Genomic DNA, 26,107 nt, shown 5'->3' with positions numbered 1-26,107 from the left:
GCTGAGGGAAACCACAGGACACAAGACAAAGGAAATACCACCTATCACAGTCAGTAGAAAGATTAAACTATGGTTAGGATGCACTTGTTGCACTGCCTGTGCAATGTTGAAATAGCAACCAGTATTTTTGTAGTGAGAAAGTTTCCAAGTTCTTTAATTTTAACCACAGTCTTCCCATGTTCGGTATTTTCCTTAACAATTGAGCTGTTGGACACATGAGATAGCATGGAAATCATAGCTCTTACTTTAAACAAAAATCAAAACATATGGGAGTACGAGGTGAATTGGAAAGCTGAACAAAATGATCTGAAGATTGGTCAATTGGTTTTAGTTTCGCATTTAAAAAAATGCTATGATTTAGGGTAGCAGCTTCAAGTTTCTTAACTTGGGACATATCAGATCACCACGATATGTCAAGATTTAAATGAGAAGCACACACTAGATGTGAAAATTTCACATTCCATATCCCATTTCTCATGGGATATTTTCTTATGCAGGTGCTCCCCCTACTGTTTTACTAAATAAAATGTTGTAATGTTTTTCCTTAATTGCACTGACTTTATAGCTACAGATTGAACAATCTGCAATTTTATTTACATCATACACCCTTCCATATAGTAGCAAATAAAAATCTGAGTTGCACCTGGAGCAAGGCTGGAGGGAATAGGAATGTATTACTTAACCGTAAGATTCATCACAGCTTTACTTATAATTCACCACTTTTGGTACAGGTGAATTAGATCTTTGATGTCACAAGCTGTGTTGCTAATAACAGACTACTGAAAACTAAAGGAGCACAGATATCCAGTTTACTTGTGTTTATGTTTGTCAGTGGGTAGCCTTTCTTTCTGCTTCTTGGCACTAAAAAGAAAAAAACAAGTACAAGCTCCAGCTCTTTCAAGTGAGTTACTGCAATATTAGCATGTAAACTTTTCTGGAAAACATCTATTTTAATCCAACTGAAAGCAGTTTGTCATATAAATCAGTTACATTGCAGAACTGTTTAACTTCCCCTTCACTGAAGCATGTTGCAAAACTGAATTTATAGTTACATGACATTAAAATCTGCTAAAAAAACCCAAAACGCATTTTGACAAGAATGAACGTATCAGACTTCAAGATGCATATAGGTAGTAAACACTTTCAGAATGCTGCTACCTTTGTTAAAAAGGCCATTGTTTGTAGGGAACATACAAAAAAAATTATTTTTTTTTTTATGAAACACTAGGCACACCTGCAACAGCCTCATAGTAGATAATGGGATTCTGGCTGCCTCCATCAAGAGCCCAATAAGCCTTATGAGGAGAGCGCATGCTCTATTCCCTAAATAAACTAGCAACTAGACACAACATTGAGCAATTTATCAGAAACGCTGCTGACCACGGCCTTAACGCTTATGTTCACTCATCGTTGTCTCTCCAAATCCCACCTTTTGCCAGTGAATCAACCACAAAAGCCAACCATCCAGCTGACACGCTGTGGCAGATGGGCGTTCGGGACCAAGCAGCGCCGTGCTCCAGAAGGCTGGATCCCTTCAGCCTACACAGAGACGCGCCTTCCAGCCGGGGCGCTGGGGAGGGCTGACATACCCGCACGCCAACGCTCCCAAGCTTTCCCGGCGGTTCGGGCGGTTCTCGGGGAGCCCGGACTCCCGCCTTCGCCTGGCCCATACCGTTTACCTCAGCCAGACGGGGCCGGGGCTTCTGGGCCGCCGCCCCTCAGGGAGGAGGCGACGAGCCCGGGCTAGCCCGCTCTGCCGCCGCATTACCAAGCGCGCTGAGGGAAGGCAACCGGGGCTGCGGAACCGCCACTGGCCGGCGGCAGTGCCGAGCCCGGGCGCTGGCTGGGCTGCTGGGCATCCACCCTGCGGCACTCGAGGGAAGCCCGGCCGGGAGGCTACCGCTCCCCGGAGCGAAGCGGCACCGCAGACCACCGGCGGGAAGAAGCCGCTCAGGTGGGAAGCGGCAGCCGCAGCGCTGAGGAGACGGAGGAAAGCGGCTCCCGCCCTCTTGCTATAGGCGCCTCCTTATGGGAGGACCGTAACGACGCAACATCCCTGCGCCCGCCGAGGGTGCACCGCCGCTTGTGGAGAGCCGCTTCGCCTCCGCGCAGAGTTACGTCTCCTTCCGCGCGGGATGGCGCTGGAGCCCGCGGGGCCGGCGCAGCTGGTGCGCTGCGGGCAGAAGGACGAGCTGTACCGGAGCGGGCTGCGGAGCGGGGCCGGCACCGCGCTGCACGGGCTCGCAGGTAATGCCTGCCCTGGGTGGGGGGGGGGCGTTCAGCGGACCACGAGCTCTGCCGAGGGGCTGGGCCGCCCGGCTCGGCGTTGGAGGGGGGAAAGGGGACGGACCGCGGATCGTCGGTGCTCCCAAATCCGCCGACAGCAGCGGCCTCCCCCCTCACAGCTCTCGGATGGGGTGATGGAGGCGGGCCGATCCATCGCGGGGGCGTTAATCCAGTGTTGGGGTGCCCGGGAGAAACGGCGGGCGAAGGGTTTAGATCAGCAGGAATTTCACGTCAAGTAACTGCAACGATTCCCCCCCTCCCTTAGGTGCCAAGAAGTGGCTGGAATGGAGGAAAGAGATTGAACTGCTTTCTGATGTCGCCTACTTCGTCCTTACCACCTTGTCAGGTAACACGTCTAGTAGCTTCCGATTTAGCATTTCTCCTAAGGGCGTGAAAAATGAGCCGTCTGTCCTGGGGGGCTGCTAGTGGTGACCACCGCCTGCAATGAGACTGCTTGACAGGGATTTTCTTCATTGTGGGGTTTGTCTTTGGTTTGTTTTTCTATAAATGCCTTTTATTAACCACTAAATTGCCAGAAGCTTGAGTTCAAAGGCAGCAGTTTATCAACCCAGATATAGGTTCTTTTAAAAGCAAAAGTTCTTTTTCAAAAAAGGGATGCATGACACTATGAAGAAGCATCCCTGCTTTAAGCCTAAAGCTATGGCAGGTACTGATGCTGCAGATGCTCATGTAAACGTAATGGTCACCTCATTCAACACAAAAAAATGCAACTATTTCTGAAACTCCAAAACCCGATGTGTTCTGAACTGAGCAGCCTGTCACCACTGCTCAACCATACAGAGAATGATACTGCAATTGCCATCTTACCCTGCGTGTTTTCTGTTGCACACATTATTTAGGTTATCAGACTCTGGGTGAAGAATATGTTAACATTGTTCAAGTTGACTCAACCAAGAAAAGGGTACCTTCTTTTCTTCGACGGGCCATCTTCGTTTCTCTGCATACTGTAGTACCCTATTGCTTAGAAAAGGGATTACTGCATCTGGAACACGAGTTGCAGATAGCAGCTGACGAGTCCAGAACCTTGCAGAGCAACCCAGCACTTGGCTTATCCAGTAGGACCTTAATACGAAACTGGATACAGAAACAAGTTGGGGAGCTTACAGAACAGCAGAAGAAAACAGTCTTACAAATTGTGTACATTTTTAAACAATGCATACCTTTGCTCCATCGACTACATCTGGCAGTATTCTACATAAGTGGCACTTTTTATCACCTGTCTAAAAGAATCACAGGAATCACGTATGTAAGTGGATGTATTTCTTGTTTGAAGCTGCTGTCCACTGCAGTATTTTGGCCTCTTTTGGGGTGCCATGTGTGTAAAAGGGACATAGAATTTGCCTATAGCTGATTAGAATATGGGCAGAGCTGACTGGGTGAGAGGGATATTTTTAATACTATGTAGAGGGGTTATGAGTCCCTGCAGTTGAAAGGTTATGGCTAATAAATGTGAAGGTACTGTCAGAAGTTAATACCCTACATAACATCACAATACTGTCCTTCTACAAATATACAAAAAGTGAGAAGTGGCTTAATAAATCCATGGGAAATACTTCAATATAGTTTTGAACAAAAATCAGTACAAGTTCAGATAGCATTTTTCTATATGAAGAGCTTAATTTCACATGGTCTTTTGAAGTATCTTTCCAAAAAACATCAGCCACTGTCCCAGAAATGTGTATAGACACAAGATTCTTCAACGATTCCCCATGTCAATCTGGAACATCAGTATTTGACTATTTGCTCAGAGCCACATAACAAAACTGAACTGATTAAAGCAACAGTTTTGATGGACAGACAGACAACTCGAGACAACTGATCCTTACACAAATGGCAGTTAAGTGTAGCCTGACTGAATGAGATACATCCAGAACACATTAGACATCCTGAGACAGCAGGTTGATGAGTCCTAGAAACACATCAATTTTTTTGACAGAAATGAGAATCCCAAATCAAGGGGGGGGGGGGGGCAGAATATGAGGGGGGAGAAGCACAGTTTCATAAAACCACAGTAACGAAACATCTCCATTTCTGTGACTTATGTAGCTGCATTTTGGAGGACTGCAAAGAGAAGATCAGAGTATTCGATCAAGTTACAAGTTTCTTGGAATAATTTCACTCTTCCATCTTCTTCTAACAATTGGTGTTCAGATGTACAGCTTCAAACAGAAGCAGAGAGCAAGGCAGGAATGGAAACTACACCGCAACCTAGCTCATCAGAAGTACGATGATTTTTACTTACTAGGAAAGAGATGGAAGCAATGGTGGGAAATGTAATACCTTTCATGAACAGGGACAACACTGGAGTGACACTTTGACTTAAGTTAGAACCCAGTGTAATGTAAAGTTTGATGCATTCCTCACTGCTTTAAAAAGCATCTCTTAGATTTCATGCTTTGCTTTCATGTTTTTGAAATCTTCACAAAAAGGGTTAATACTTGAAGGTGGGGTTTACTTTAACATTGTGTTATCAAATATTTCTTACAAGCAGGCTAAATAAAGTAAAGTAACATATAACTATGTTAATTAGAAATATGACCAAGGAAAAAACTACTGGGCGCCACTCCCGCTGCACTTTGTGCTTGGAAGAACGGAGACATACAACAGCCACACCTTGTGGCCACCTCTTCTGCTGGGAATGCATCACGGAGTGGTGTAACACCAGAGTAAGTACAGAAGGACAAATGGAGGCTGGAAGGGGTAAACATGATGAAATTTCTACTTGAAAATATCTATCAGCCTGGGTGTTGAAATAATACCCTTTCTCTCACTAAGGCACCCAAAATCCCCACACGAGAGTTCACCAGGACCTATGTATTTTATTAGAATAGAATGACTATGCATTACATAGATGAGGTAAATAAGGTGAGCAGTTTTCTGTCTCAACCATTGAAATGCAACTGAACTAATGTGGAAGTCAGACATGGAGATAATTCCTTTATCTACAGACCTAGGCTATAATTCTGACTGCAAAGAAACAACAAAACTGATAACGTTCTGAAGCCGCCTTCACCTGATTTCCAGTAAAAAGGAATAAATAAGTTACAACCAGACTGAGCTAGCTCTTATGCATGGTATTTTAAACTTGGATTTTGCTCTGGATTAATGAAATACAACAGAATTTTCATCCATTAAGGATTTTATAAACATTGTGGAATAAGATGTTGTCCATTTATTTTCTCTAAAGAGTGAAAACTGCTTGCCAGAAAAAAGGCATCAAGTGTTACTTACAAATAAAATGTTTGCCATAGAGGCTACGTCTGTGCTATAACTCAGATGTATTACTGCAGTTGTTTTAGAAATGAGTGGTGTGATCTACTTAAATTTTCCTACACATATACTAATTTGGCTGTGGCACGGCAGAATCAAGCAAATACAACTTCTCAGAGAATTTCTCCAAGATCCAAAATTGATCTTGACACTAAAATTAGTATAGCCAAAGGCCTGTATTTAAACGCACCAAGGTTATACCTATGCAAGCTGTCAAGTTCTATGACAGATACACCACGTGAAGCCACAAACTAGAACGCAGCTTGCGATGAGCCACTGCCTTCCTAACACCACCCTGACACAAATCAGGAAACGTCAAAAGTCACTTCAGATTTGCTTGTAAAGACCGAGCCAATGTTCATCAGTCTTGCCTGAATGCTGTCGTAAGCTGTGGTAAAAACTTTCATCTAGCTGCAGGGAAGGAGTGGTAACCTACTGAATTACTCAGATGTGTTTTCTAAGGCTGTGAAAATAGATGCTTTTCTTATTGGGTAATCAGATTCATTTAATCCTTTTAAAAGACATAACAAAACAAAACAACATAGTTTGCCTAACACAAACCATACTACCCACCCCTCCAGTTAGCATTTTTCAGCTTATCAGCTGTTTGTTTCTGAAAGAGAAATGCAGTGGAGGCAGCAAATGTTACCAAGTTTCAGCTGGATATGCAAGTCCATTACACAGTGATAAAACTGAGTGTTAACTGAAGCAGGTACCTAAAGAGGGCCCCTTAAACTGAAACTTATCTTGCTAGACTGTACAAAGTATTCCAGACCCTTTTCTTAACCAGATAGCTATCAGAAGAAATGAGTTATTAGAGGAATAGCTCCCATACACAGATTTCCTATCACTTAACAGTGTTCAGAATATGATATTTGATGAAAAACATAAGGAAGATTGTTGAATATCCTTAATGCGACAATATTAACTCCCAAGTACTGCCTTCTTATGAATCTGAAACTAAAAAGCAAAAAAACTTAGTCCACTTTAAAAATCAAGTGGGGGGAGGGATGAAGTCACTCAAAGCTGATAATTAGCAAGCAGATGCAAAATGGATTTTTATCTAATATCCCCAAACTTTAGTTTGGGCTTTTTTAGTTTCCGGTAGGAAGCTGAAGCATCACAAGCTAAAGTTTTCACACACATTTTCAAGTTTTGATTAGAATAATTTAGGTAAATGATCCTTTTGCACTGTGGCCTTACTCAAGCTTCTTTGGTCCCTTACGTTGTTGGGCATCAATTAAAAAAAAGTTGTTCTTGTAATCTAGAGTGAAGATTAGTCCTCACTTCCCACCACACCTCTGACTGTAAAATTAAGAAAGAACGTCAAGTGAGTTAGCATTAGAAATTGCCCTGCTGACTCCCTGCTTGAAGTATCTTCAAATGAAGTGGAGGCAACAGAAATTTGAATGTAACAGAAGTACACTTAGAAGGCTACTGACAATTTCAGTTATTAGTTTTCAGTGCGAGTACTAGCTGACAATAGAGCTGTATCTGTTAGAGGACATTTATTTTAGACCATTTTTTGCATTTTTGTCAACTCTAAAGCTGTCCCAGATGCACATATCTGTAGGTAGACAGTATTAAAAATGCATTACACAGTGATATTTCAGATCTGAAAACATCCATTCACTATAATTGTATCTTTACCTTATTCTTTTCCCTAAAGGCCTGCTAATTTACTACTCAAAGAGCAGTTCAACACCCATGGTAAAGGATTTTTTGTTTCAGATACAGAGACTTCAGCTTGTTTTTTCTTAACACTGACAACAATTGTTACCATTTTAGTAACTTTTAGTCTTTTGGAATGTGCTGACCTAATAAATCCTTTTGACTCCCCCACTGGATTCACCAGGCAGAGATCCAAAAATTTCACAGCTCTGAGTTAAGAGAACTAAGAGTATCTTCTAATACACAGTCAATACCTTTTAAATACTACTTCTAGTGTACGTGAATGTTTCCTCATACTGCCTCTAACTGTAGTTTTTTCTGATTCCATTTGTTAGCAAAGTTAACTGAAGTAGTATTGCCACCTCGATTAAAGAACAAAAACACACCAAAAGAACTGTTAAGAATCCATCCGGTTTTTAAGCACCCATATCACCTCAAGTTGCTCTTTAAATTGGGCGAGCTTAGCGTGCTTTACATGGTTAAGCTTGCATCACAAACTGGACTGAAAAAAATGGGGTTTTGATTATGGATGCTGATTATTTTCTAGAAGTAGTTAAACAGTGATATTTGGATTTTTTTTTTTTTTTACTTTTAGATACAGCAATTCAGTACATCTATCTAATTTCTTTTCTTTTTTGTAGACAGAATGTCCACTGTGCAGAGAGAAGTTTCATCCTCAGAAACTGATCTACCTACGTCACTATCAACTGTAAAGGAAAAACCTATTCTGTTTCGTTTCATGACAAGGGCCTTTATAAAGTTGTCATACAGCTTAAGTTAGTCCAAGAAGAAGACTTTATTATAAAACTGGTAACTGCCTGTGCAAGGTGGCATTTCATTCCTCTTTTACAGAATAAATCTACTTCTGCCTCTACCCTTCTGTTTCTTCTAACATGGTTCTCGGCCGTATTAAAAATATGTCTTTCTAAAAAGTGCTTAACACAAATGTAGTAGTTTTCTTCACTGTGGACAATGAAAAATTTAAATCAGATTCTCAATTTCTAAATATAAGTGTAGATAACGAGTCTTCCAACCTTTCATAGCATGCTTAAGGTATTAGTAAAACTCTACAATTTGTAAGACTCCATTTCTCCTGTAACTTAATAATGAATCCACGCTGTAGACTTCAGGGGAAAAGGACAAAAACTGTACACAAATCCTTAGTTTTAACTGCAGTGGAAGTTCCAATGATAAATGTATGTCATGTACCATTCTGTTTTCATAACAAGGTTAACAATATAGCAGGTTTCCTTGATTTGACAAACGGTGAATTTCCCTTAGATCAACAGAAGCAACAAATGCAAACCCAATAGTAATGCCGACTACTTTGCGCATTGATCAATTTAACATTCAGCTTCCAAACTCAAAGCTCTTCTATTGCTATTAGTATCAAGACTTTTTCATCAAGTATTCTAGACATTGAGATTATAGCAATGTAACAAGTGTTGTTTCAAAAAAGCCCTAGTATGTATACTAATAAAACTAAGGTCAACTATAAAACATTAGTTTTGCAACACAGCTTAAGTTTGTCTATGTGGTGTTTTCTACAGTCTAACACAGATAGGGAAGAAGCTGACTTCAGCCACAAGACCCCCTCCGCTCTTTATGGCAATAAGGGCTATTTCAGCTAAAGGAGGAGGGATTCTGCACCATCACCTCATCAAGATTTATTCCCGTAAATTATTATAAGTTCAATCATACAAGTATTCGGAGAAGCAGGGAAAAAGAAGATTGTTAGTTGTTAACATATCTTGTCATTCTTGCATGACAGAAAATGTACAAGATTAATTTATTTGTATTCTTTAAATACAGATGGGGAGAAAAAGCCAGATGATCCACTCAGTGGATCGTGAGTTACAGTTTCAATAAATCTTTCACAAATGGTACTGAGTAACAGACTTGGGATGGCAGGGGGAGGTGTGCTACAGTAAGAGCACTTCTTTTAAGATGGTTATTTGTACTGCAGAGATCCTGGTTAGCTAGTTAACAATTAAATCTCCAGTGTTATCATAAAAACCCCAATAGAATTAGTTTAACTTTTCGTCATATCTATAAACGAAAAAAAATAGGTTCTGGTAACTATGCGAACACCTCTTCATTACTGTACAAAAGTGATTTTCAGAGCTGCAATAACCATCCCTTTCTTACCCCAGAAAAATTTCAGGCATCCCTCACCTATTTAAAACTGTCAAGGCAACAGTAGAAGAAAAGTGGTCCGTATCACGAAGCAAAACATGACTACCTAAGGAAATCACTGCCTGATCTTCCTAAGAAAACAGTAAGGAAAAACATTTAGTTGCACATAAAAACAAATAGGACGCAATCAATGACTGAAAAGTGTCTGTGAAGCTGTCAAGCCAAGTTTTTCATGCTTTCTCTAAGGGTAATTTCTTTTTAGCACTTATGTGATAAAAATAGAGCAAAGTTTAACAAAATGCCGTCAAACTTGTCTGGCTGTTGCATGCTGAGAGTCAGCTAGAGAACTATACCATTGTCCAAACATCATCTACTAAGAATGAGAAGGCATTTATCTCAAGCTGCCACTGAAGCTCAAAATTAAGTGGAGGTAAAAATGTCTAACTTGCAATGGATATCATTAACACTCTGTTGTTTAGTAGGAGTCATCCCAGTTGCTAATTTTAATATTAGTAAATATCATCTTTTTCTCCCTGATTTGCCCATATTATTTAGAAGCTCCAGCAAACCTGAAGACAGCTTCTCCAAGTCAGGGCTTTCAGATTTTTAAGCAACGAACTGCAAGTATCCATGACTGGTGTTTTTATAAGGCCCTTTTTGGTTACTCTATTTCCATAATTTTAAATTTTGGCATTACTAGTTTCCACACTGCTAATAAAACAAACACACACAAACAAACAAAAAACAGGTCAATGTGAACTAAAACTACCTGTCATTTTCCCAGGATTACTGAAGGCTGAATTCCAGAGCTCCATAATGACTTCATTTGACAAAATCAGATTAAAGGGTTCCTACATAATTTTTTTTCAATTAGGTTTCTGTTGAAGTTGCCACTATTCTCCATTCAGAATCTTCAAAGAGCTAATCTTTTCCTATTTTCTGCAAGTGAATGCTCCCTGAAGAGTTGAAAAAGGCATTGCATGAAGATAAGTTGAGGGTAACCATTACTGAAAAGGAGCCATAAATGCTGTTAGATCAATATATGTATATAAAGATAGAGAACAAGTAAAGGGGGACACTGTCTTTTAATAAATTTTGGAATTAAAAAGTCACTTAATAAAACTGCAGTTGTATCACATGAAAAAGTTTACATGCAGGTCATTTACCTCCGATTTTTTTTTTTTTTCCCCCATAGAAAATGAAAAGTTGTGTTAAAACCCACACCATTTGTCTGCTATGGCCAGTTTGGACATATTCTGAAGGGGCTGCATGAAGTCATCTTAAATTAATCAAGAAACCCTTAAGTATGAAAGAAACTCCAACTAATAACAATTAAAATATATATTTTTATAATTCCAGGTCCTCAAAGATTGTGATAGAGTTTGAACGAAGTTTTGAGTTGTCATGATAGAGCCCAATTTTACCGTCTGCTAGGAGATGTAATGGTGAAACTGGCATTAAAACCCAACACAAACGAGTTACTTTAGAAGCTATATGAGTATTTTTTCCCTACTGCAAAACCCATAATTTAGTAGATTTCTTATTCCTATCTATATCTGTTTGGCTATAACTCAGTAATACCATGCATTTAGGAAACTGGCTTAAGTTCTGCATCTGTTTAGGTCTACTGAATTTTTCTATGAAAATAGCACATGGCCATGAAGCAGAAAACAGCATCACGTGTGCCATCTTACATTTTTCCTTCACAAATGTGCACAGCACTTCCGGGTGACGTAGAGCAGGAGAACTATGTAAAAATACCCAACTCTAAGCCATTAACCTCTCCAGTGCAATGGATCTTGAAAGAAATACGTTATCCCAAATCCATGGGATTATCCAAAGTTTCTCCAACTTCTTACAAAAGATAATAAACTCAATGCAATTTGGTTAGAATGCCAGTTTCCTCAAGAAACTGATATTTTAGATAAAAATAGCAAGATCCTCTTAAAATGAAAATTCAACTGCTTTGTCACCACTCTGTTAATCATTTTTTATGAAGAAAAAAAGGCATTGTTACAATGGCTCAAAATCGTTCCTTTAGTTAGAAGTAGAATTGGTCAACAGGTTGATTGCACCTTCTAGCTAGCAAAGGTCTTTCCCACATCTTCTTTCCCTTTGTATTTCCTCTTGCCATGTGTGAAGGGTATATATCTGTACTTTATCATGTGCTGTAAAGAGAAAAGATCCATTTTTGAGGCAAGAAACTTACATAGTATTTACAAAAATGTATTATAATACGCATTGAAAATTACAAAGTCCTCTAGAAAGACAGTTCTTCAGTATTGTAAGGGTAATGAAATAGCTAATCATACACCAGTTTACATCTAAATAGGGGTATGAGCCCAATCTTATAAATCTCAAATTTGGGTACACCCGACAATTTATACTGTACAGTGAGGATTACTGACTGGGGAATCACAGGAAACTGAAGAGAGCACAGAGGTATTAATTCTTTACTACCCTTTAATCTTTAATTTACAACTTTGAATAACAGTACCTATCCAAAATTCTGAATGTCTGGGAAAAAAACTGGTTCTCTTTTTAAAATGCCAACAAACCATCAGTAGTTTGTTAAAATTGGTCTGAATAACTTGCCTATGTTCTTCTTCCCCTTCTCCCCATCTACCTTCTCGCACCAACTTGTCAGAACTTCCTTTTTCACCCATCAGAGATCCTACAAGACCTCTTCATTAAAAATAGCCATGGTTAACTGAAGAAAGGAAGTGGATGAGAAATTATTAAGACTCATCCTGCATAAAAAACAGATATTAAATTCTAAGATCAAAACCTTTTGAAAGCAAGCATAAGACTTTGTCATGTGGTGTATGAAGACTTCTTTTACGAGCTATTTGTATTTTCCATCAACAATATTTGTCAAAGTTGCAAATATGCAACACTTGCACTGTTCAAGTGTTAGTTGTTCAAGTTCCTCTAGCAAAAGAAGTGTGTGCAATACATTTAAAACCTCTGAAGTGCTCAACTGGATGGACAGTTTAGAACAATACTGTGAATTCTGACATCACAAATGGTAGTATCTATTATTGGCAAGTTACCTTGATTTGCCTCTTCATAGTGATACAAAATAGCATAATGAAGTACATCACAAGGATTGGCCAAAAAACAGGAACGTTGAAAGCCTCGAAGAATGTACATGCCATAGCAACCAGGATTCCTTTAGTGGCAGAGTGCCTTAAAAATAATATTAAAATTAATCCTTTAATGGCAGCTACCACTAATTTGATGCAGATATTTATATTTTTCAAAAACAGAGCATGGGCAGATGGATCCACTCACCAGAATTTAAACTCTGGGAGCCTTCTAATGAAAGGCCGAAATTCTTCATTTTGCCTTGTGGGTAAGGAAGGACCATCATCTGAAAAAAACAGAAAAAGAAAAAAAAACAACAAACCACAAACCCCCTCACACTAATTTTCCACATATTTGGACTCCAGATTATTTTTACTTGTTATCTTTAAAAAAACAAGAAAGAAAAACTTTCACTGTTACACATAGATTCCAGTTACAGTGGCTGTTTTAATGTAACTTAACACTGATTTCCAAAAAGAAAATAGATAACAAATTAGTGCCAGGTCACTTGAATTACTATGGGGAGAACTTAAGTCACATAAACCTTCTTTCAAAACACAGAAAACTAATACAATATTCCATATGTTCAAGTCCTGAAAAAAAAAAAAACCACCCACCAAAAAAAAAAACCCTGACAAGTTTTATAGTAACTCCTGATGTCATGTTTTATAGATTTTTTGCAAGTCTAAAAATACAGTGTCATGCTAAAATTGCACATCTTTACGCTACTGTATCAGACAAAAAGAGCTGGAAGTTTGACTAAGTTCAAAATTATCGCAAAATGAACTATTCATCATACCTGAATCTTCCATTAAAGAGGGGTCTACCTTTGGCGACAAGAAAGCTATGAAGAGATTTAGATGGTAGATTCCCAAGGCATATGTCACAATGTACCAACCCTGAAGCAGGGAGGAAAAAAAAGCTAAGATTAAAGTCTTCCCGAAAACTGTTTTCAGACACTGATTTTTCAACAAGATTAACAGTCTGGTTTTTTTGCTTCCTTGAGAAGTGCTCTTTTACATCCTCACATTAACACAAAAAGTTTCCTGGACTTGTTAAAAAAATATTAAAAATTCTCACTGTATAAAGTAAGCATTCCAACTCTATGAAAAGATGAAATCACCTCTATGAATCTATTTCTTTTATTTCTGTCTTGACAAATAAGTTTTCTTACCTGCAGTAAATAAACTCTAATCATGTAGATAAAACTCAGACCCAAAGTTACAATCCATCGCACTGCAGTATATGGAGTAGATTTGTCTAACCAGGATTGGTAGATCTAGGAAGAAATATAAAGTGTACATCTGTAAAACACATGATGCATAATGAAGAAAGTTTATTACAGGGTAGCATTAAAAATAGTAAGCATCTGTGAAGAGTATTTTGAGAATGAGAGTAACATGAAACATTTGTATTCTTTATTAGAAATAAACTGAATTAAACATACTTACAAGCATTTGAAAAGTTCTATATTTTTACAAAGGCCAAAAAAGAAAAAAAATCCTAATGCTTGGGGCATTGTAAAGCAATTTAAATTTTCAATATTTTATGCAAGTTTACTTTCCTTAAGATGAATCTGACATGAAATCTGAAGTCAATCCTCAATTTTGACAATAACAGCTTATATTTTCACTGTGCAACGTTACATATACGCACATTAAATATTCCATTAAGCTACGTATTATAATATTTTTTACCTATTTTTAAAAGGTTTCAAAAGAAATCTTTTGTACAGATTTTAGTATTTCAACAACTCATCTGAAAAGTAACGAGTTCAAGAAGCTGCATTGAGACCTGCCTCTAATGGAGTCAGAAAAACCCTACAAAAAACCAACCTGTCCAAGTCTTGAGAAAAATCTATAGACCACAGAAGGCTTTCCATGCACAGACTCACCAATACTGTCCCCTTCTGACATGGTTGCTGTGGAAACAAAACATGACATAGGTAACATTTAAAACAAAAAGCTAAGCTCAGTGAGGCTTTACAGTACATTATCTGAACCAGCATTTACATATGATACTTTTTTGGATTGCCCTGTTTGAAACAAATTATTTTAAATGAAGTATTCTTAAAGAGAAGACATTTATTCCAAAGAAATTAATTTCCAAAAGAAATTGTCAAGAAAGCAAAGAACAGGATATTTTACAAAGGCAAGACAGGATCCAATCCATTTTAGGGAGGGGAAAAAAAAAAGTCCATACAGAAATGCAGGAATGAGCCTTGTTAGACATCTTCACCTTGATAAGGCAGGAGCTGAGTTATAACATCTAAGCATTGAGATATGAACTGCAGCACCACCCTCCTGTCACCTCAGTTTCTAAAGGCAAAGAACAAAACCAAAATAAATATATATTTTTTTTAAAGCTGCTTAGGATTTTTAAATACTGAGTAACTAGATAGCAAAGAAGTTTAAATTCAGGACTCTCTACACCAGTGGTTACAGACCAAAAACCTCTACCGTAAGAACCTAAACCAGAACACTGCCCACTGCTAGAATTAGTCAATGAGTTTATCTCTCTCTTGAACATGAAGAGCTTAGCAGTCACAGGAAAGTTTTATGCATGAGCAAAACTGTGTAGTGAAAGGGCCAGGATTCTGAACTCAGATAAAAAAAAAAAGAACGAAGGGAATTATTTTTTAGTACATGCTTCTGCTACCAATTTAAGATCTTTATTCTCCTTTTCAGTTAAGCTCAACTAAGTTTTATAGTTCACTTCAAGATATAAAACAAACAAAATAAAATGGATTCTAAACAGAAACATTTTTGCCACATCACCACAAGCAATCCCTGACATTACTTCCTGGAGTCCTCATCTGTGGGTGGGACTACATAATTCTGGGATAGTGGGAGTACTTTCAGCCCTACATTAATATCTCAAGAGCCTCAGGTGATAATAAAGATATATGAAACATTACTAAATCAGAAAAATGCAAATTAACTTAGATGCTGCAATACAGTGACTGCTGCAAAAAATAATTTGAGACCAAGGACAATCTGGGGAGGCACAGAACCTTAAAGTTGTCTATTTTTTCTGTAAACATCTGAAAACTACATCCTATGGATTAATTAATAAGTAGAAAAAAGGAGTCCTGTTACACTTCAAAAGATAAGGGGATTCATTACGAGGCTTCAGGAGCTGCAGTCCACTTTAATTCAAGCTATAGCTAAACAGAAAGAAAAAAAATCAAATAGAAACTTATACAATATAGATACAGACTTTTTCATTACAGGCAAAAGGAAGTAATTGTTATTCTCCCCATTCACTGCACTGCAGAAGAAAGAAGTTACTCAGCATTATTAGCTGAGCATAATTTTGTGCTTTATTTGGGGGTTTTTTGAAATGCCCTGAAGTATAAAGCCGTTAACAAAAAGATACCGAATCTATCGATCAGATAGCAATTCTCTAAAGATCATGAACAGAAAAACTCTCATATTCTCAAAACTAATTTTACAGATACATCCACAGCAAATATGGGCTATAAGTAGACCTAACATTACAATCTTGTCAACATTAACTTATGCAGTTCAAGTGAAGAATCACATATGTAGGGCAACTGATAGCTTTATGATGGAATAGGCATTTTGCTTGGTGTAACAAACTACATTATATGTGATTATGTATGATTGTTTATCATACATACAATTCTTCCACAGCAGACCAAGAAATTAAACCAGCTAACACTATCTGTTTTACTGAAAATAAACCGCCCACTGGCTCAGTTTAAGTAGCACAGACTGAAGTATATCACATGACATGGTTTAGAATTTAAGTTAATATTTCCTATCACATCAAAACTTTACTGAAAGAACATCTGTAATTAGACGGTTATCAAGAAAAGCAGTATTTGGCATTGCTTTGAAAGTAGTTTACAGTTAAGAACACACGTCAGATCTCATTAGTTTAAGGGGAATAATTAAATCTAGACAGTAGCAGTCCCTTTCATAGGGCAACATAAGACTTTGCTGTTCAGCATAATAAGTTATGATAACCTTCAGCCATTTCAGTAAAACCAATAATCAGAAAGATATATAAAGATTATTTAACAAATAGTTGAATAGTTTCCTACTAGCAGAATACAGACTGCTACTAAAACTTAACCATATTAAAACCCCGTATTTTTTCTCTGCTGAAAAGTACCAAGTAGGCAAATATGTGACCTTCAACAGTCAGGCTTTTTACCACAGTTGTTGTGGTAATATCATTAAATATACCACTGCATCGCTGAGTTCTTCAAAATGACAGGACCTGGGGCAGTGCAGGCATTTAACTCATGCCTCGCATCACCACATACAGGGAGGTACAGAATTTTCAGACAACTCCCTGATCACGGTGGAGATTCTTCTTAAATTTAAAATACAAATGAACCACATAACTAGCAAAAACACATTACTGCTCATACAAGTTTCCTCATCCCACAGAGGAAACGTCTTTGAAGAGCAACACGCTACAGCCGCTTATTACTAATAGGGCGAGCGGACAACCATAGGAAAATAACCCATGGGTTGTGCAAACTGGGTGGGGGGTGGGGGTTATGCAAAAAAAAAAAAAAAAAGGCATTGGTTAATTTTATCCATCACAACAGGAGCCTGGTCCGTCAGAAGCTCACGACTGCCTGAAGAGCAGCAGGGCATGGCACCAGAGCTCCCTGCATTTACCCGGAATCGTGAGGTTCGCCCACTCCGAGGCCAGAGAAACGCCGTGGGACGGGAGAAATACAGGGCACTTTGGGGACAAAAAAAAAAAAAAAAAAAAAAACAACGGAAAAAAAAAACCCGAGCGCGGGAAGGCGGGCACCGTTTTGGCACGAAGACCGTGAGGAGAGGCCCCCGAGGCGGCCCGCTGAGGTGAGGAGGGACCGGCATACGGCACCAGCACAGCCAACGCCTGCCCCGGAGGGAAAACGAGCCCGGGCCGGCCGGCCCCACAACGGCAGCCCCGCCATCCCCGCCAACCGGGAGGCGGCGAGCGGCAGCGCGGCCCGCGGGGAGCGCCTAGGCCGCGGATACGGCAGCCGTCGCCGACAGACCGCGGAAACCCCCAGGCTCCCGGAGATGGGGCGACCACCTGCCGCCGACCCTCCCGCCCTCGGCTCCGGCCGGGCCCCCCCCTCCCAGTCCCGGCGCCGACGCGGGGCACCAGTTACTCACGGACGCCCAAGCCGGGTTCTTCCTTCCGTTCCCCCTCCCCCCCCCTTACTATCCACAAAACCCAATATGGCGTCGCTGGCGGCGGGGGGGGGGGGGGAGACATTCACTTCCACTTCCAGGGTAAAAGGGGCGGGATAAAGGCCGGGTTCTGCCCCGCCATTGGGCCACCCGTGTGGGAGGGGGAAGGGGGCGTTGCCGCGGCGCCGAGCTGTGAGGAGGGAGGTGGGTGGCGGCGCGGGTGAGTGAGGACGGGGTGGGGGAGGCAGAGCGGGCGGGTGGGTGCCGTTATGGCCCCGGCTGCAGGCAGCCGCTGCGCTACCGGCAGGAGAAGCGTGGCCCCCGGCCAGCGGGGACCGAGCACGGGGCGGCCCTGCGCGTTGCCCGCCCGCTCTGCCTGTCCCCCTTCGTGTGGTGCCCCGGGGCCCCGCCCCTCGCTGCCGCGCAGCCAATGAGCGCCAGGAGGTTTTTGGCGGGGGCGGGCGGTGAGGGTGGGGCTCCCCCCCGCCATTTTCTCACGTCAGCCCGCCTGAGGGTGTGTGTGTGGGAGGTAGCGAATTTGTACCAGGGCAGAGCTCGCCGTGTCGGTCTCCTGCGCGGTGCCGCCTCAGCCTGGCCCCATCGTTTGGAGGGGCGAGGACGAGTCTCCTACGACCGCCATGTCCCGTCTCTCGTTAAGACGAAGAGACGCTAAGCCCGTGCTCCTGTGTTTAGGCTAACGTAAATACAAACGCTTTTCCTCTTATGGGTTTGCTTTTTTTTTTCAATGCTGGCGTTCTTGTTTTAAGCCAAGGTAGCGTAGTTGCTAACGCTTTAGTTTCCGGCTGTTCCTCTGTAGTCTGTCTGTAGCGCTTATAATGGCCTTGAGATATTTAAGAGCATGGGTTCCTGTTACAATGTAAAGTGAGTATAAATAGTAACCAACGTAATATATGTTTTCACATAAATGTTGCTTATACTGAAGTTTTAAAATGGGTGTCCCTGAGTAAAATTAGTGCTTTTATTTTTGTATCACTAGTTATTCAATTTTTTATTCAATTTTCAATCTAGTCTTTCTGTAGTATTTAAATAATTTCGGTTGTGTTCTCTTAACACGATGGGCAGTGGGGTGTGTAGAGGCCTCAGGTGGGTCTTGTATGAAGAACTGGAGCCTTTTGGGTTTACTCAGGGCTGTGACCTGAGGAACAGAAATGATTAGGCTAGGCTTGCAACAATCCTTTTAGCTTTTTTTTTTTTTTTAAATCGGGTAATTTGTAGTCTTTAAACCCTTTCCATGCTATAAGACAGACCAAGAAGGCAAACAGATCCCCCCTTTTTACACAACACAGTAGAGGATCATTACCTGCAAAACTAGCATAGCTCTAGAGCTTACAGACTGCTGTGAAAGTCAGATCCTTAGATCCTTGATTTCCAGAGTTTTAATAATTGTGATGCCATTCTGTTCTATTAGAGGTGACGGGGAAAAATTTGACTTGATGGATTTAGGATTTCTGCCACGTATATACTCTGTAAATCCCTTCAGTTGGGGTCAATGTTTAGATGCTAAGATAGTAAGTCTTTAAAGTATGTGGAGGTGCTAACAATACGTAGGTATAAATTTAATCATATAAAGGGGAATAATAACAAAAAGTTTCAACTTTTGATGTGAGTTGAAAACAGAGGTGGATGTTTGCCTGTTAAAAGGGGTTGGAAGTATTGTTTTGTTTTCTAGGTCAGGACAAGCTGTTCTTTAAAGATGGAAGTTACTATGAGGGCGAGCTTGTTAGTGGAGAAATTATGGGGAATGGATTTCAATACTGGGCATCAACGGGTGAGCCTGTAATTTACATATGTTTAAAAAAAATAATCCCTCTGATTAAATTCTGATATATAAATACATATCATGAGCAGCCAGTCTGATTTAGTCCACGTTGTCAGACTTCCACGATGTTTATTGAAGAGTTGTGGGTTTTGTGTTTTCTTGTTGGCCTCTCAGTTTAGGCTGGGTTAACTTTCTGTCACCTCAGAAAGTTAATCGAATGTGTCAATAGTGGAAATCAGAAACATGTATCATCAATTTTTGATAATAGTCTCAGTCCTTCAAAGAAGCACACGTATGCAGACTTGTGCTCATGTGAAGTGCTCCACAAGATCAGGCCAAATATGTTAAAGGATTTAAAGAATTTGAATAAACTATCCATTAGGAAGGGATATCTTGTGCATGATTTACCAAGGGAAAGTTTCAGTGAGCTCGCTCTGTCCTAGCATCCTGAGCAGAATGAAGTTCTTTGATTAAAGATCTGTCCTAGTAAGTTGCTCCAGAAAAGAATTTCTCTTGTTTCCAGTTATTCCTGTACAGGTAAGTCAGTGACTTCTCTACCTGCCTAACCCCTGACAGAAAATAAAGGGGTGACCACATGGAATACAATGTGGGTAATAAATTGGGTAAATACTTGACAGAAAAATAGTCATCTGTCATTCTAAGATCACACATACATCAGGAGATTCTCAGTACAGTACTTCTAGTGCTAAGCAGCTGTTTTGTCAGGCTTTGACACAAAGATTTGAATGAGTACATGCCATCAAGAAGCTGTTAAGGTGGCTATGAAATACAAGTACTTTTTTTACACATTCTTTAACCATAAAAGAACATGCTATGAATCTTTTCTTTTTAACACATCACTGTCAGTTTTAAAGACCAGAAGGATTATGATTCATTAGTTTTAAAATAAAGACTGAATGAGCATGTTTATAGTCTTCATTAGACAGCATTAATAATAAAAAGAGGTAGTTGTTAATTTTAAACTTCTAGGCTTTTAGAATGTCTTCTATTTGTGCTCTATAAATAAAATATCATTTATTGGTGAACCTTAAATATATCTAAAAAAATTAAACCATGTTTGACAGATCTGTTGTATCTTTCTGTATTTAACTTTCTCGTATATTTGGTTCAAAGGAACACTTACTCTGCTCAGTTCATGTTTGGAAAGCTCCAGGGACACAAAGTCTTGTAATAGAAAGATGGTGGGAAATATGAAGGAGAGCTCTTTTATGGAATGAGAGAAGGTAGGTTAGACCCTTTGAGTAAGCTTTGTTTAAAATTTACTCTGTCATGACTGAACAGACCTGTTTATGCTGCATAAATATGATTATTTAATGATTTCATTTTTCAAAGATAGCTTTGATCTACTGACAGCCAGGAAACTAAACTCTTGTTCCTGCTTTATGTTGACTTAATCTGTGAGAATTAGTTTTTGTTTCAAAAATAAGAGCATAAAATACTGAGTAATGTTTGAATATGTATTTAGAAATAGTAATACTTAGTAAAATTTAGAGGTGGAAAAAAAGTTGTTACTGGCTATAATCTACGAGGGAAAAGTCCGTACTGATAAGATGTTAAGATTCAGAAAACAACTGGCACTGTCACAATTACAGTTTGGTAACATAGCATGGGAGATGGAACCGTTGCCTCAATGAATTGCTGCTATACAATTGCTTAGTTTTCAAACAGAACAAATTGTTAATCAGGAGAAGCTTTATGTCCAGCTCTTACTTCTGCTCACTTTTTCATATTTAGGAATTAAATACATTTAAAAATATGCTTAAATGAAAAAAAGTTACAGGTGAATTCTGGGACTCCCGTACTTTGGCCAAATTCAGAGATGGGACAGTTTGGTTGACTGAATTTGTAATACTTACATCATAGGAGAATTTGATACTTTAATGGCCTATGTGCTAATTGATTGGCTACAGCATTTGAAACAATTGGAATGAATTTGAGGGCTCCTGAAAGTTGAAGAAATACTTCTATAGTTTTTATTCAGTTTCAGTCTAGCAGGACTAAAACAGTTGTGATCTTGCATGTATTTAAGACAGAGTTTAGGTACAGTTACTCAGGCTTGTAAATAATTTCTTAATTGACTGAAATGTAACCAATTTAATATGCCTGTCAAACTCCATGTTAGGGTATTTGCACTGAAGTCAAGTTACTCAGTGGTGCTAGTGCTTGCAGTGCTACTGAACAGTAAGATCTTTGGAGCAGCAATTTCATTGTGTATGCAGTCAGTTGCCTGTTCTGATTTTACTGTAGACATTCATCCTGTATAAAAGCTATGTGTGTGGGTTTCCTTCCTCACGTTTGGAATTTACTGTGCATGGTACCAATCACTGTGATTTTATTGAGGGTAGATAATTCTCTGCTAATTTAAGCCAACTGTAATTTGGAAAAAAATCAGAAGGCTCTGACTGAAAAGTTGCTGAGTACTTATCAGAAGTGATCAGACTCAAAATGAGTGAATGAATAAACAAGATTTTAATTTCCAACTTGTTGAGGGGCATATCATTCTCTTTCTCCCTGATGAAAGGTTGGAATGTTGTGTTTAAAGAACTGAACTGTGCCATTTCACTGGTCACTTGAAATTCAGGGAAAGGACTGTAAGAGTGTGGACTAGATTTGACTGCCATGGCTTATTGTTCCTGGCTCACTTTCTCTGATAGTCTGGTGTATCAGGTCACCAAATCTGTTTTCCTTTAAGAATTTCCTATTTGTTTTTCTCTGTTTTAGGAATAAGGATAATTATGAAGGAGCCTGGATTCTAGACAAGTGTCAAGGTCATGAAATATTGCCTTGTGCTGTATATGAGGTATATAAAGAAGACTTATGAGAAACTGTACTGATTTGTTCAGAAAAGCTGAAAGGATCATGGTAGAGGATGCTTCAGGCAGATAAATAGAAAAGGTCTATGTTTAGAACTAGTACTGTTAGTTCATTTAACAAATTCAGTCCCCACTTTTAATTGAGTAACACATAAAGAGATTTCAAATTTGATTTTTTTTTTTAACATCTCCTAATAGTATTTTGCGTAGTTGAACTTCAGATTCAATTTCAGTTTGACTTTTCTTGGATATGTAGTCTACTTAGGAGTTTTCTTGTGATTATTATTTGGATTATTCCTTATTTGTATAACAGGAGTAAACATAATGGTTTGGGGGTGGGAGGAAATGTATGTGTATATATGCATAAACACATACGAATACTCATACTCACTGACACCTACGGCATGGTAGAAAGATAAGGAAATATATTTTCGGTGTGAACTAAACAACAGGATAAGATATGGTGTGGATTATCTTCCAGCAATTCAGTGAGACGACCTTGATGTCTGGGACTTAAGGACCAAATGTGGTTGTGGTAGGTAAATGAATTACTGTATGACAAATCAAGAATAGGATTCTGTCATTGCAATCACAGTGCCTGAGGGTTAAAAAAAAATATGAAATTTATTACTGAAAATTTGAGAAATGAAATGACATCAAATCTGTGTTTGTCTTGGGATTTTTTTAAATTATTATTTAATTTGACATCATTTCTTTGGTGAGTGTTTGGAGAGAGAGAGTTTCTCTGAAGAAGTAGCATTTTATACTTTGGAAGTAACTTTAGAACTTGAAAACAGTAACTTTTAATTGTTGCTTACATATTAAGGTTTGGAACAGGCACTTCATAAACTATTTCGTTACCCAGTTAAAATGAAGTTCAGAAACCCAGTACTGATTTCATCGTTTAAGTCTCTTTTTCTTTCTGACTTTGATCCTCATTCAGTTTTCTTTGTTGAAAAGAGGGGGTTTCCGTAGGTTTAGTGGAAATTTGGAGAAGTACGTGTTCGGAGAAGCTAAAAGGTAGGGGAAGGCTATTCAATATAACTTTACTATGTGTCATTAGCCAACTGAAGTTTTTCCCTATGGGTATGAAATCACAACCAAAACTCTACTGAATACTGTTTATGTAGTTAAAATGGAGCATAAAGCACTTAGCTATCTTGCAGTTCCGTCTGCTATTGGTATATACATAAGGAGGTATCTTGGCTTTTCAGTTGAGGGTTTGGTTTTTTGGTTTGGTTCTCTTTTGTACCTGTCAACACCCCCAGATTTCTTTTAAATATACATTAAATCTGTTAATGTAAACTTAATTTTTTAATACAGTTTAAAAATCTTTATGTATTTTTCCAGGAACATAAGAAAGTTGGGAATTAAAATCAGTAGGACAAGATAATAAATACTTTTTAGATAAAGAAACAGATGACATGAAAACATGTACAAGTGCTGTTGTGCACTTGTTTCATTATAACCTAAACACTGTTAAACAAAAATGATGTTGTTACAGTAGCTTCTCACTTCTTGAGACGTTAAAGACAGGGTATTTTATGTATATATATATTTGTGTGTGCATGTATGCACGCACAGTTTTGTACCACTGGGTGTCTCTCTAGCATCTGTTTTGAGACCAAATTATTAAATTCTTCAGGCTTACACTTGTTCAGTAATTGGTCTGTCTCTGTAAGTGTTTACTACTGTATTTAAGTTTACACTGGGTGTGTGCTCAAAAGTGACAAGATACTTTGGCCAAAAAAAAATAAAAATCCTGACAGTACTGACAACAGTATCTGGTTGATTGATTTAGTATTTATATTATGCGGAAAACAAAAGACAACCACTTAATGCAAGTGTTCACTCAGAATATACTGCTTTCAAATTATATAACTTAACATAGAAAGATTAAAGCATATAAATACTTTTTTTCAGGCAAAATAATAGGTTGAAGTTCTTTTTTTTAACCAGTTACTGTAGAATTATGAAAGAGCTAGCCAGCCTTCTGGAAAGGGTCTAAGACACAGCTGTGACCTACACTTTACAGGTGAATGATTTAGCCATGTGTTTCTACAATTTTAATCTCTTTCAGCATGCTGATTGTAGAGCCATTCCCCTGAGTAGTGGTAGTATAAGTATTATTCTCCTTTCTGTTTTTCTGCCCCAAACACTGTCTCAGATCTTAAGTCTTCTATGGCTCTGTCATTCTCCGACAAAATCTATAGTATGCCTGGTCACTTCTTTTATTTCAGATTATAAAGCTGACAGTAATATACTTTGAGAATAATAATCAGGAACTTAATGGATATAAAATTTTCAATACTGCCTGTTTTTTCAGCAGCCAGTTTTGACACAGTACAAGTAACTGGTAGAATCTACTACCTGCTTTAATGATCTGTTGTTGTCAGTGAAAAATTGGCAAAAACTATGTGATTGGTTAACCACTGAGTTTGTGTGCACAGTATTTATTAAGTTTATACCAGTACGTTCCCGACAGATACGGTAATAGATCAGTATACACTGAAGTCCAACAAAAATCAAGGCACAGTTCCAGCAAAACATGAGTCTATGTAATATGGAAGTAAACAGGAAATATGTGAAAACTAATTAGTGGAGTTATGTATGGGCAGCGCAGGGGATGCAAACCCAGTCATAACACAAATGGTAAGACTTGGTTTGGTGCCCAAAAAAGGGCAAGTTGCTAAGAAACTCAAGTTAAGGATCTGTAAATTGTCTGCTTTGTCCACATAAACTTTTGCACGTGAGATTTTGAAGTTTCTTTTGTATGGTCAGATATCTTGATTCAGTGAATATCAAAGTTTGTGGCTAATCAGTTAGTGTACCCATACTTTGTGCAGATACTTATATGCTTGTAAACTGTGTGTAACTGTAGGGATTTTGAAAAAATACAATATTTTTTTTTTCCTTTACTGAAATAGTATCTTGGACATACTGAAGTAATCTGCTAGAACAAAAAGAACATGGGCAAATATTTCAGGCTCTAGGGTATTCTTCTAGCATTACTTCTGTGTGGTATAGAATATATTGAATAATGGCATCAAAGTTGAATTTGTTTATTTTTACTCTTCAGTTTGAACTGTTATAATGTCAGGGCTAGGTGTTTAGATCAATCTTTTGCAAGTGATAAATTTTTAGTAAGTGGATGCTGTCAGTTAATAGCATATTGTAGTCTGCAAACCTTCAGAGATTCAGGTCAATTAAATGTCCAGTAAACAACCAATAATTATATCAACAGAAGAGTCCAACAATAACAAACTCTGATTTATTTGCTGCTTAACCATAAAACGGATTTCATGTTGAGTAAAAATGTTGTCGAGAGATGCAAGATAGAAACTATAACTGAACACTAGGAAACAGGTAACAAAACAAAGCCCCTGACAGCTGCTGATTTAAAACAACAAAAAAAAAAAACAACAAAAAACCAAACCAGCAAAAAACCCCACAACAACAAAACAACCAAACCACACCAGTGAGCTATGGTGGCCTGTCTGGTTTTTGTGCATTTGTATGTGCACACATTTGAGAATGAAAGAAAACAATGACGTGTAAATGAAGTTTGCAGAGGTTAATGAAGCAAAACACTCATTTTCTTCATGAAAGTATTTCCTTTCTGTGATTTCTCATTTCTGGCTGCTGCTTAAGTCCCAGTAAGCAGATGCTGTGTTCCATTCTGTCCCTGTTGCTACTTCTTTGTGTGTTTTGGCTGTGTTCAGTTTGTCTTCTTTCCCAGAGGAAGGCCTGCTGTTTGATACACCTGTTAACCACACTAAACAGGTGGCAAGCCTTATGGGCTTTTTCACCTGCAGGCTTTTGTCGTCCCGTGTCCGTCCCCGTCCCCCCCCCCC

The 26,107-nt window shown here is 38.9% G+C and overlaps 3 protein-coding genes across 25 annotated transcripts in view; 2 read left to right on the top strand and 1 right to left on the bottom strand.

Moving 5' to 3' along the window:
• The first annotated feature begins 1,967 nt into the window (after nt 1-1,967).
• Nucleotides 1,968-8,766, top strand: PEX10 (peroxisomal biogenesis factor 10). Its single transcript, XM_069782759.1, has 6 exons — nt 1,968-2,247; nt 2,552-2,632; nt 3,147-3,553; nt 4,354-4,529; nt 4,838-4,973; nt 7,890-8,766. The coding sequence occupies exons 1-6, from the start codon at nt 2,136-2,138 to the stop codon at nt 7,959-7,961; spliced, it is 984 nt and encodes a 327-aa protein (XP_069638860.1). The 5' UTR covers nt 1,968-2,135; the 3' UTR covers nt 7,962-8,766.
• A 1,684-nt stretch (nt 8,767-10,450) lies between these two features.
• On the bottom strand, nt 10,451-17,776 carry RER1 (retention in endoplasmic reticulum sorting receptor 1). Of its 5 annotated transcripts, XM_069782765.1 has the most exons (9): nt 17,622-17,636; nt 15,570-15,637; nt 14,674-14,789; nt 14,307-14,392; nt 13,646-13,750; nt 13,271-13,370; nt 12,679-12,757; nt 12,438-12,573; nt 10,451-11,552 (listed from the first exon to the last, which is right to left on the bottom strand). In XM_069782765.1, exons 4-9 carry the CDS (start codon nt 14,385-14,387, stop codon nt 11,463-11,465), a joined length of 591 nt encoding a protein of 196 aa, XP_069638866.1. In that variant the 5' UTR covers nt 14,388-14,392; nt 14,674-14,789; nt 15,570-15,637; nt 17,622-17,636; the 3' UTR covers nt 10,451-11,462. The 5 variants fall into 5 exon arrangements, with proteins under 5 accessions (XP_069638866.1, XP_069638865.1, XP_069638863.1 ...); XM_069782764.1 differs by lacking the exon at nt 15,570-15,637 and having other exon boundaries at nt 17,622-17,764; XM_069782762.1 differs by lacking the exon at nt 15,570-15,637 and having other exon boundaries at nt 14,710-14,789; nt 17,622-17,763.
• Nucleotides 17,777-17,849: 73 nt separating this feature from the next.
• MORN1 (MORN repeat containing 1) overlaps nt 17,850-26,107 on the top strand; it is a 182,196-nt gene continuing 173,938 nt past the window's right edge. For 6 of the 19 annotated variants that reach the window (XM_069782786.1, XM_069782777.1, XM_069782771.1 and 3 more), the window contains exons 1-4: nt 17,850-18,338; nt 19,330-19,428; nt 20,554-20,663; nt 22,162-22,335. The gene's annotated coding sequence lies outside the window, so the exon portion shown is untranslated. Of the gene's footprint in view, nt 18,339-19,329; nt 19,429-20,553; nt 20,664-22,161; nt 22,336-22,734; nt 22,789-26,107 lie in introns of all 19 variants that reach the window. The other 13 variants (XM_069782778.1, XM_069782785.1, XM_069782773.1 and 10 more) reach the window with 4 other exon arrangements.

The sequence above is a fragment of the Haliaeetus albicilla genome, chromosome 4, assembly GCF_947461875.1.
Source record: "Haliaeetus albicilla chromosome 4, bHalAlb1.1, whole genome shotgun sequence".
NCBI lineage: Eukaryota > Metazoa > Chordata > Aves > Accipitriformes > Accipitridae > Haliaeetus > Haliaeetus albicilla.
The sequence above is the reverse complement of the archived record's forward strand: the minus strand, read 5'-3'. Positions and strand labels throughout refer to the sequence as shown.

What these genes read in the sequence shown, in the direction of transcription:
- RER1 (XM_069782761.1), bottom strand. Translation starts at nt 17,724, where the DNA reads ATGTCTCCCCCCCCCCCCCCGCCGCCAGCGACGCCATATTGGGTTTTG. An exon ending in TTTTCTCAAGACTTGGACAG is followed by an intron (nt 13,751 to 14,306) that starts GTTGGTTTTTTG and finishes ATTTCTTCCTAG; the next exon opens with ATCTACCAATCCTGGTTAGA. An exon ending in CTATGAAGAGGCAAATCAAG is followed by an intron (nt 11,553 to 12,437) that starts GTAACTTGCCAA and finishes TTCTCTTTACAG; the next exon opens with CACATGATAAAGTACAGATA.
- PEX10 (XM_069782759.1), top strand. Translation starts at nt 2,136, where the DNA reads ATGGCGCTGGAGCCCGCGGGGCCGGCGCAGCTGGTGCGCTGCGGGCAG. An exon ending in CGCGCTGCACGGGCTCGCAG is followed by an intron (nt 2,248 to 2,551) that starts GTAATGCCTGCC and finishes CCCCTCCCTTAG; the next exon opens with GTGCCAAGAAGTGGCTGGAA. An exon ending in CGCAACCTAGCTCATCAGAA is followed by an intron (nt 4,530 to 4,837) that starts GTACGATGATTT and finishes TATGTTAATTAG; the next exon opens with AAATATGACCAAGGAAAAAA.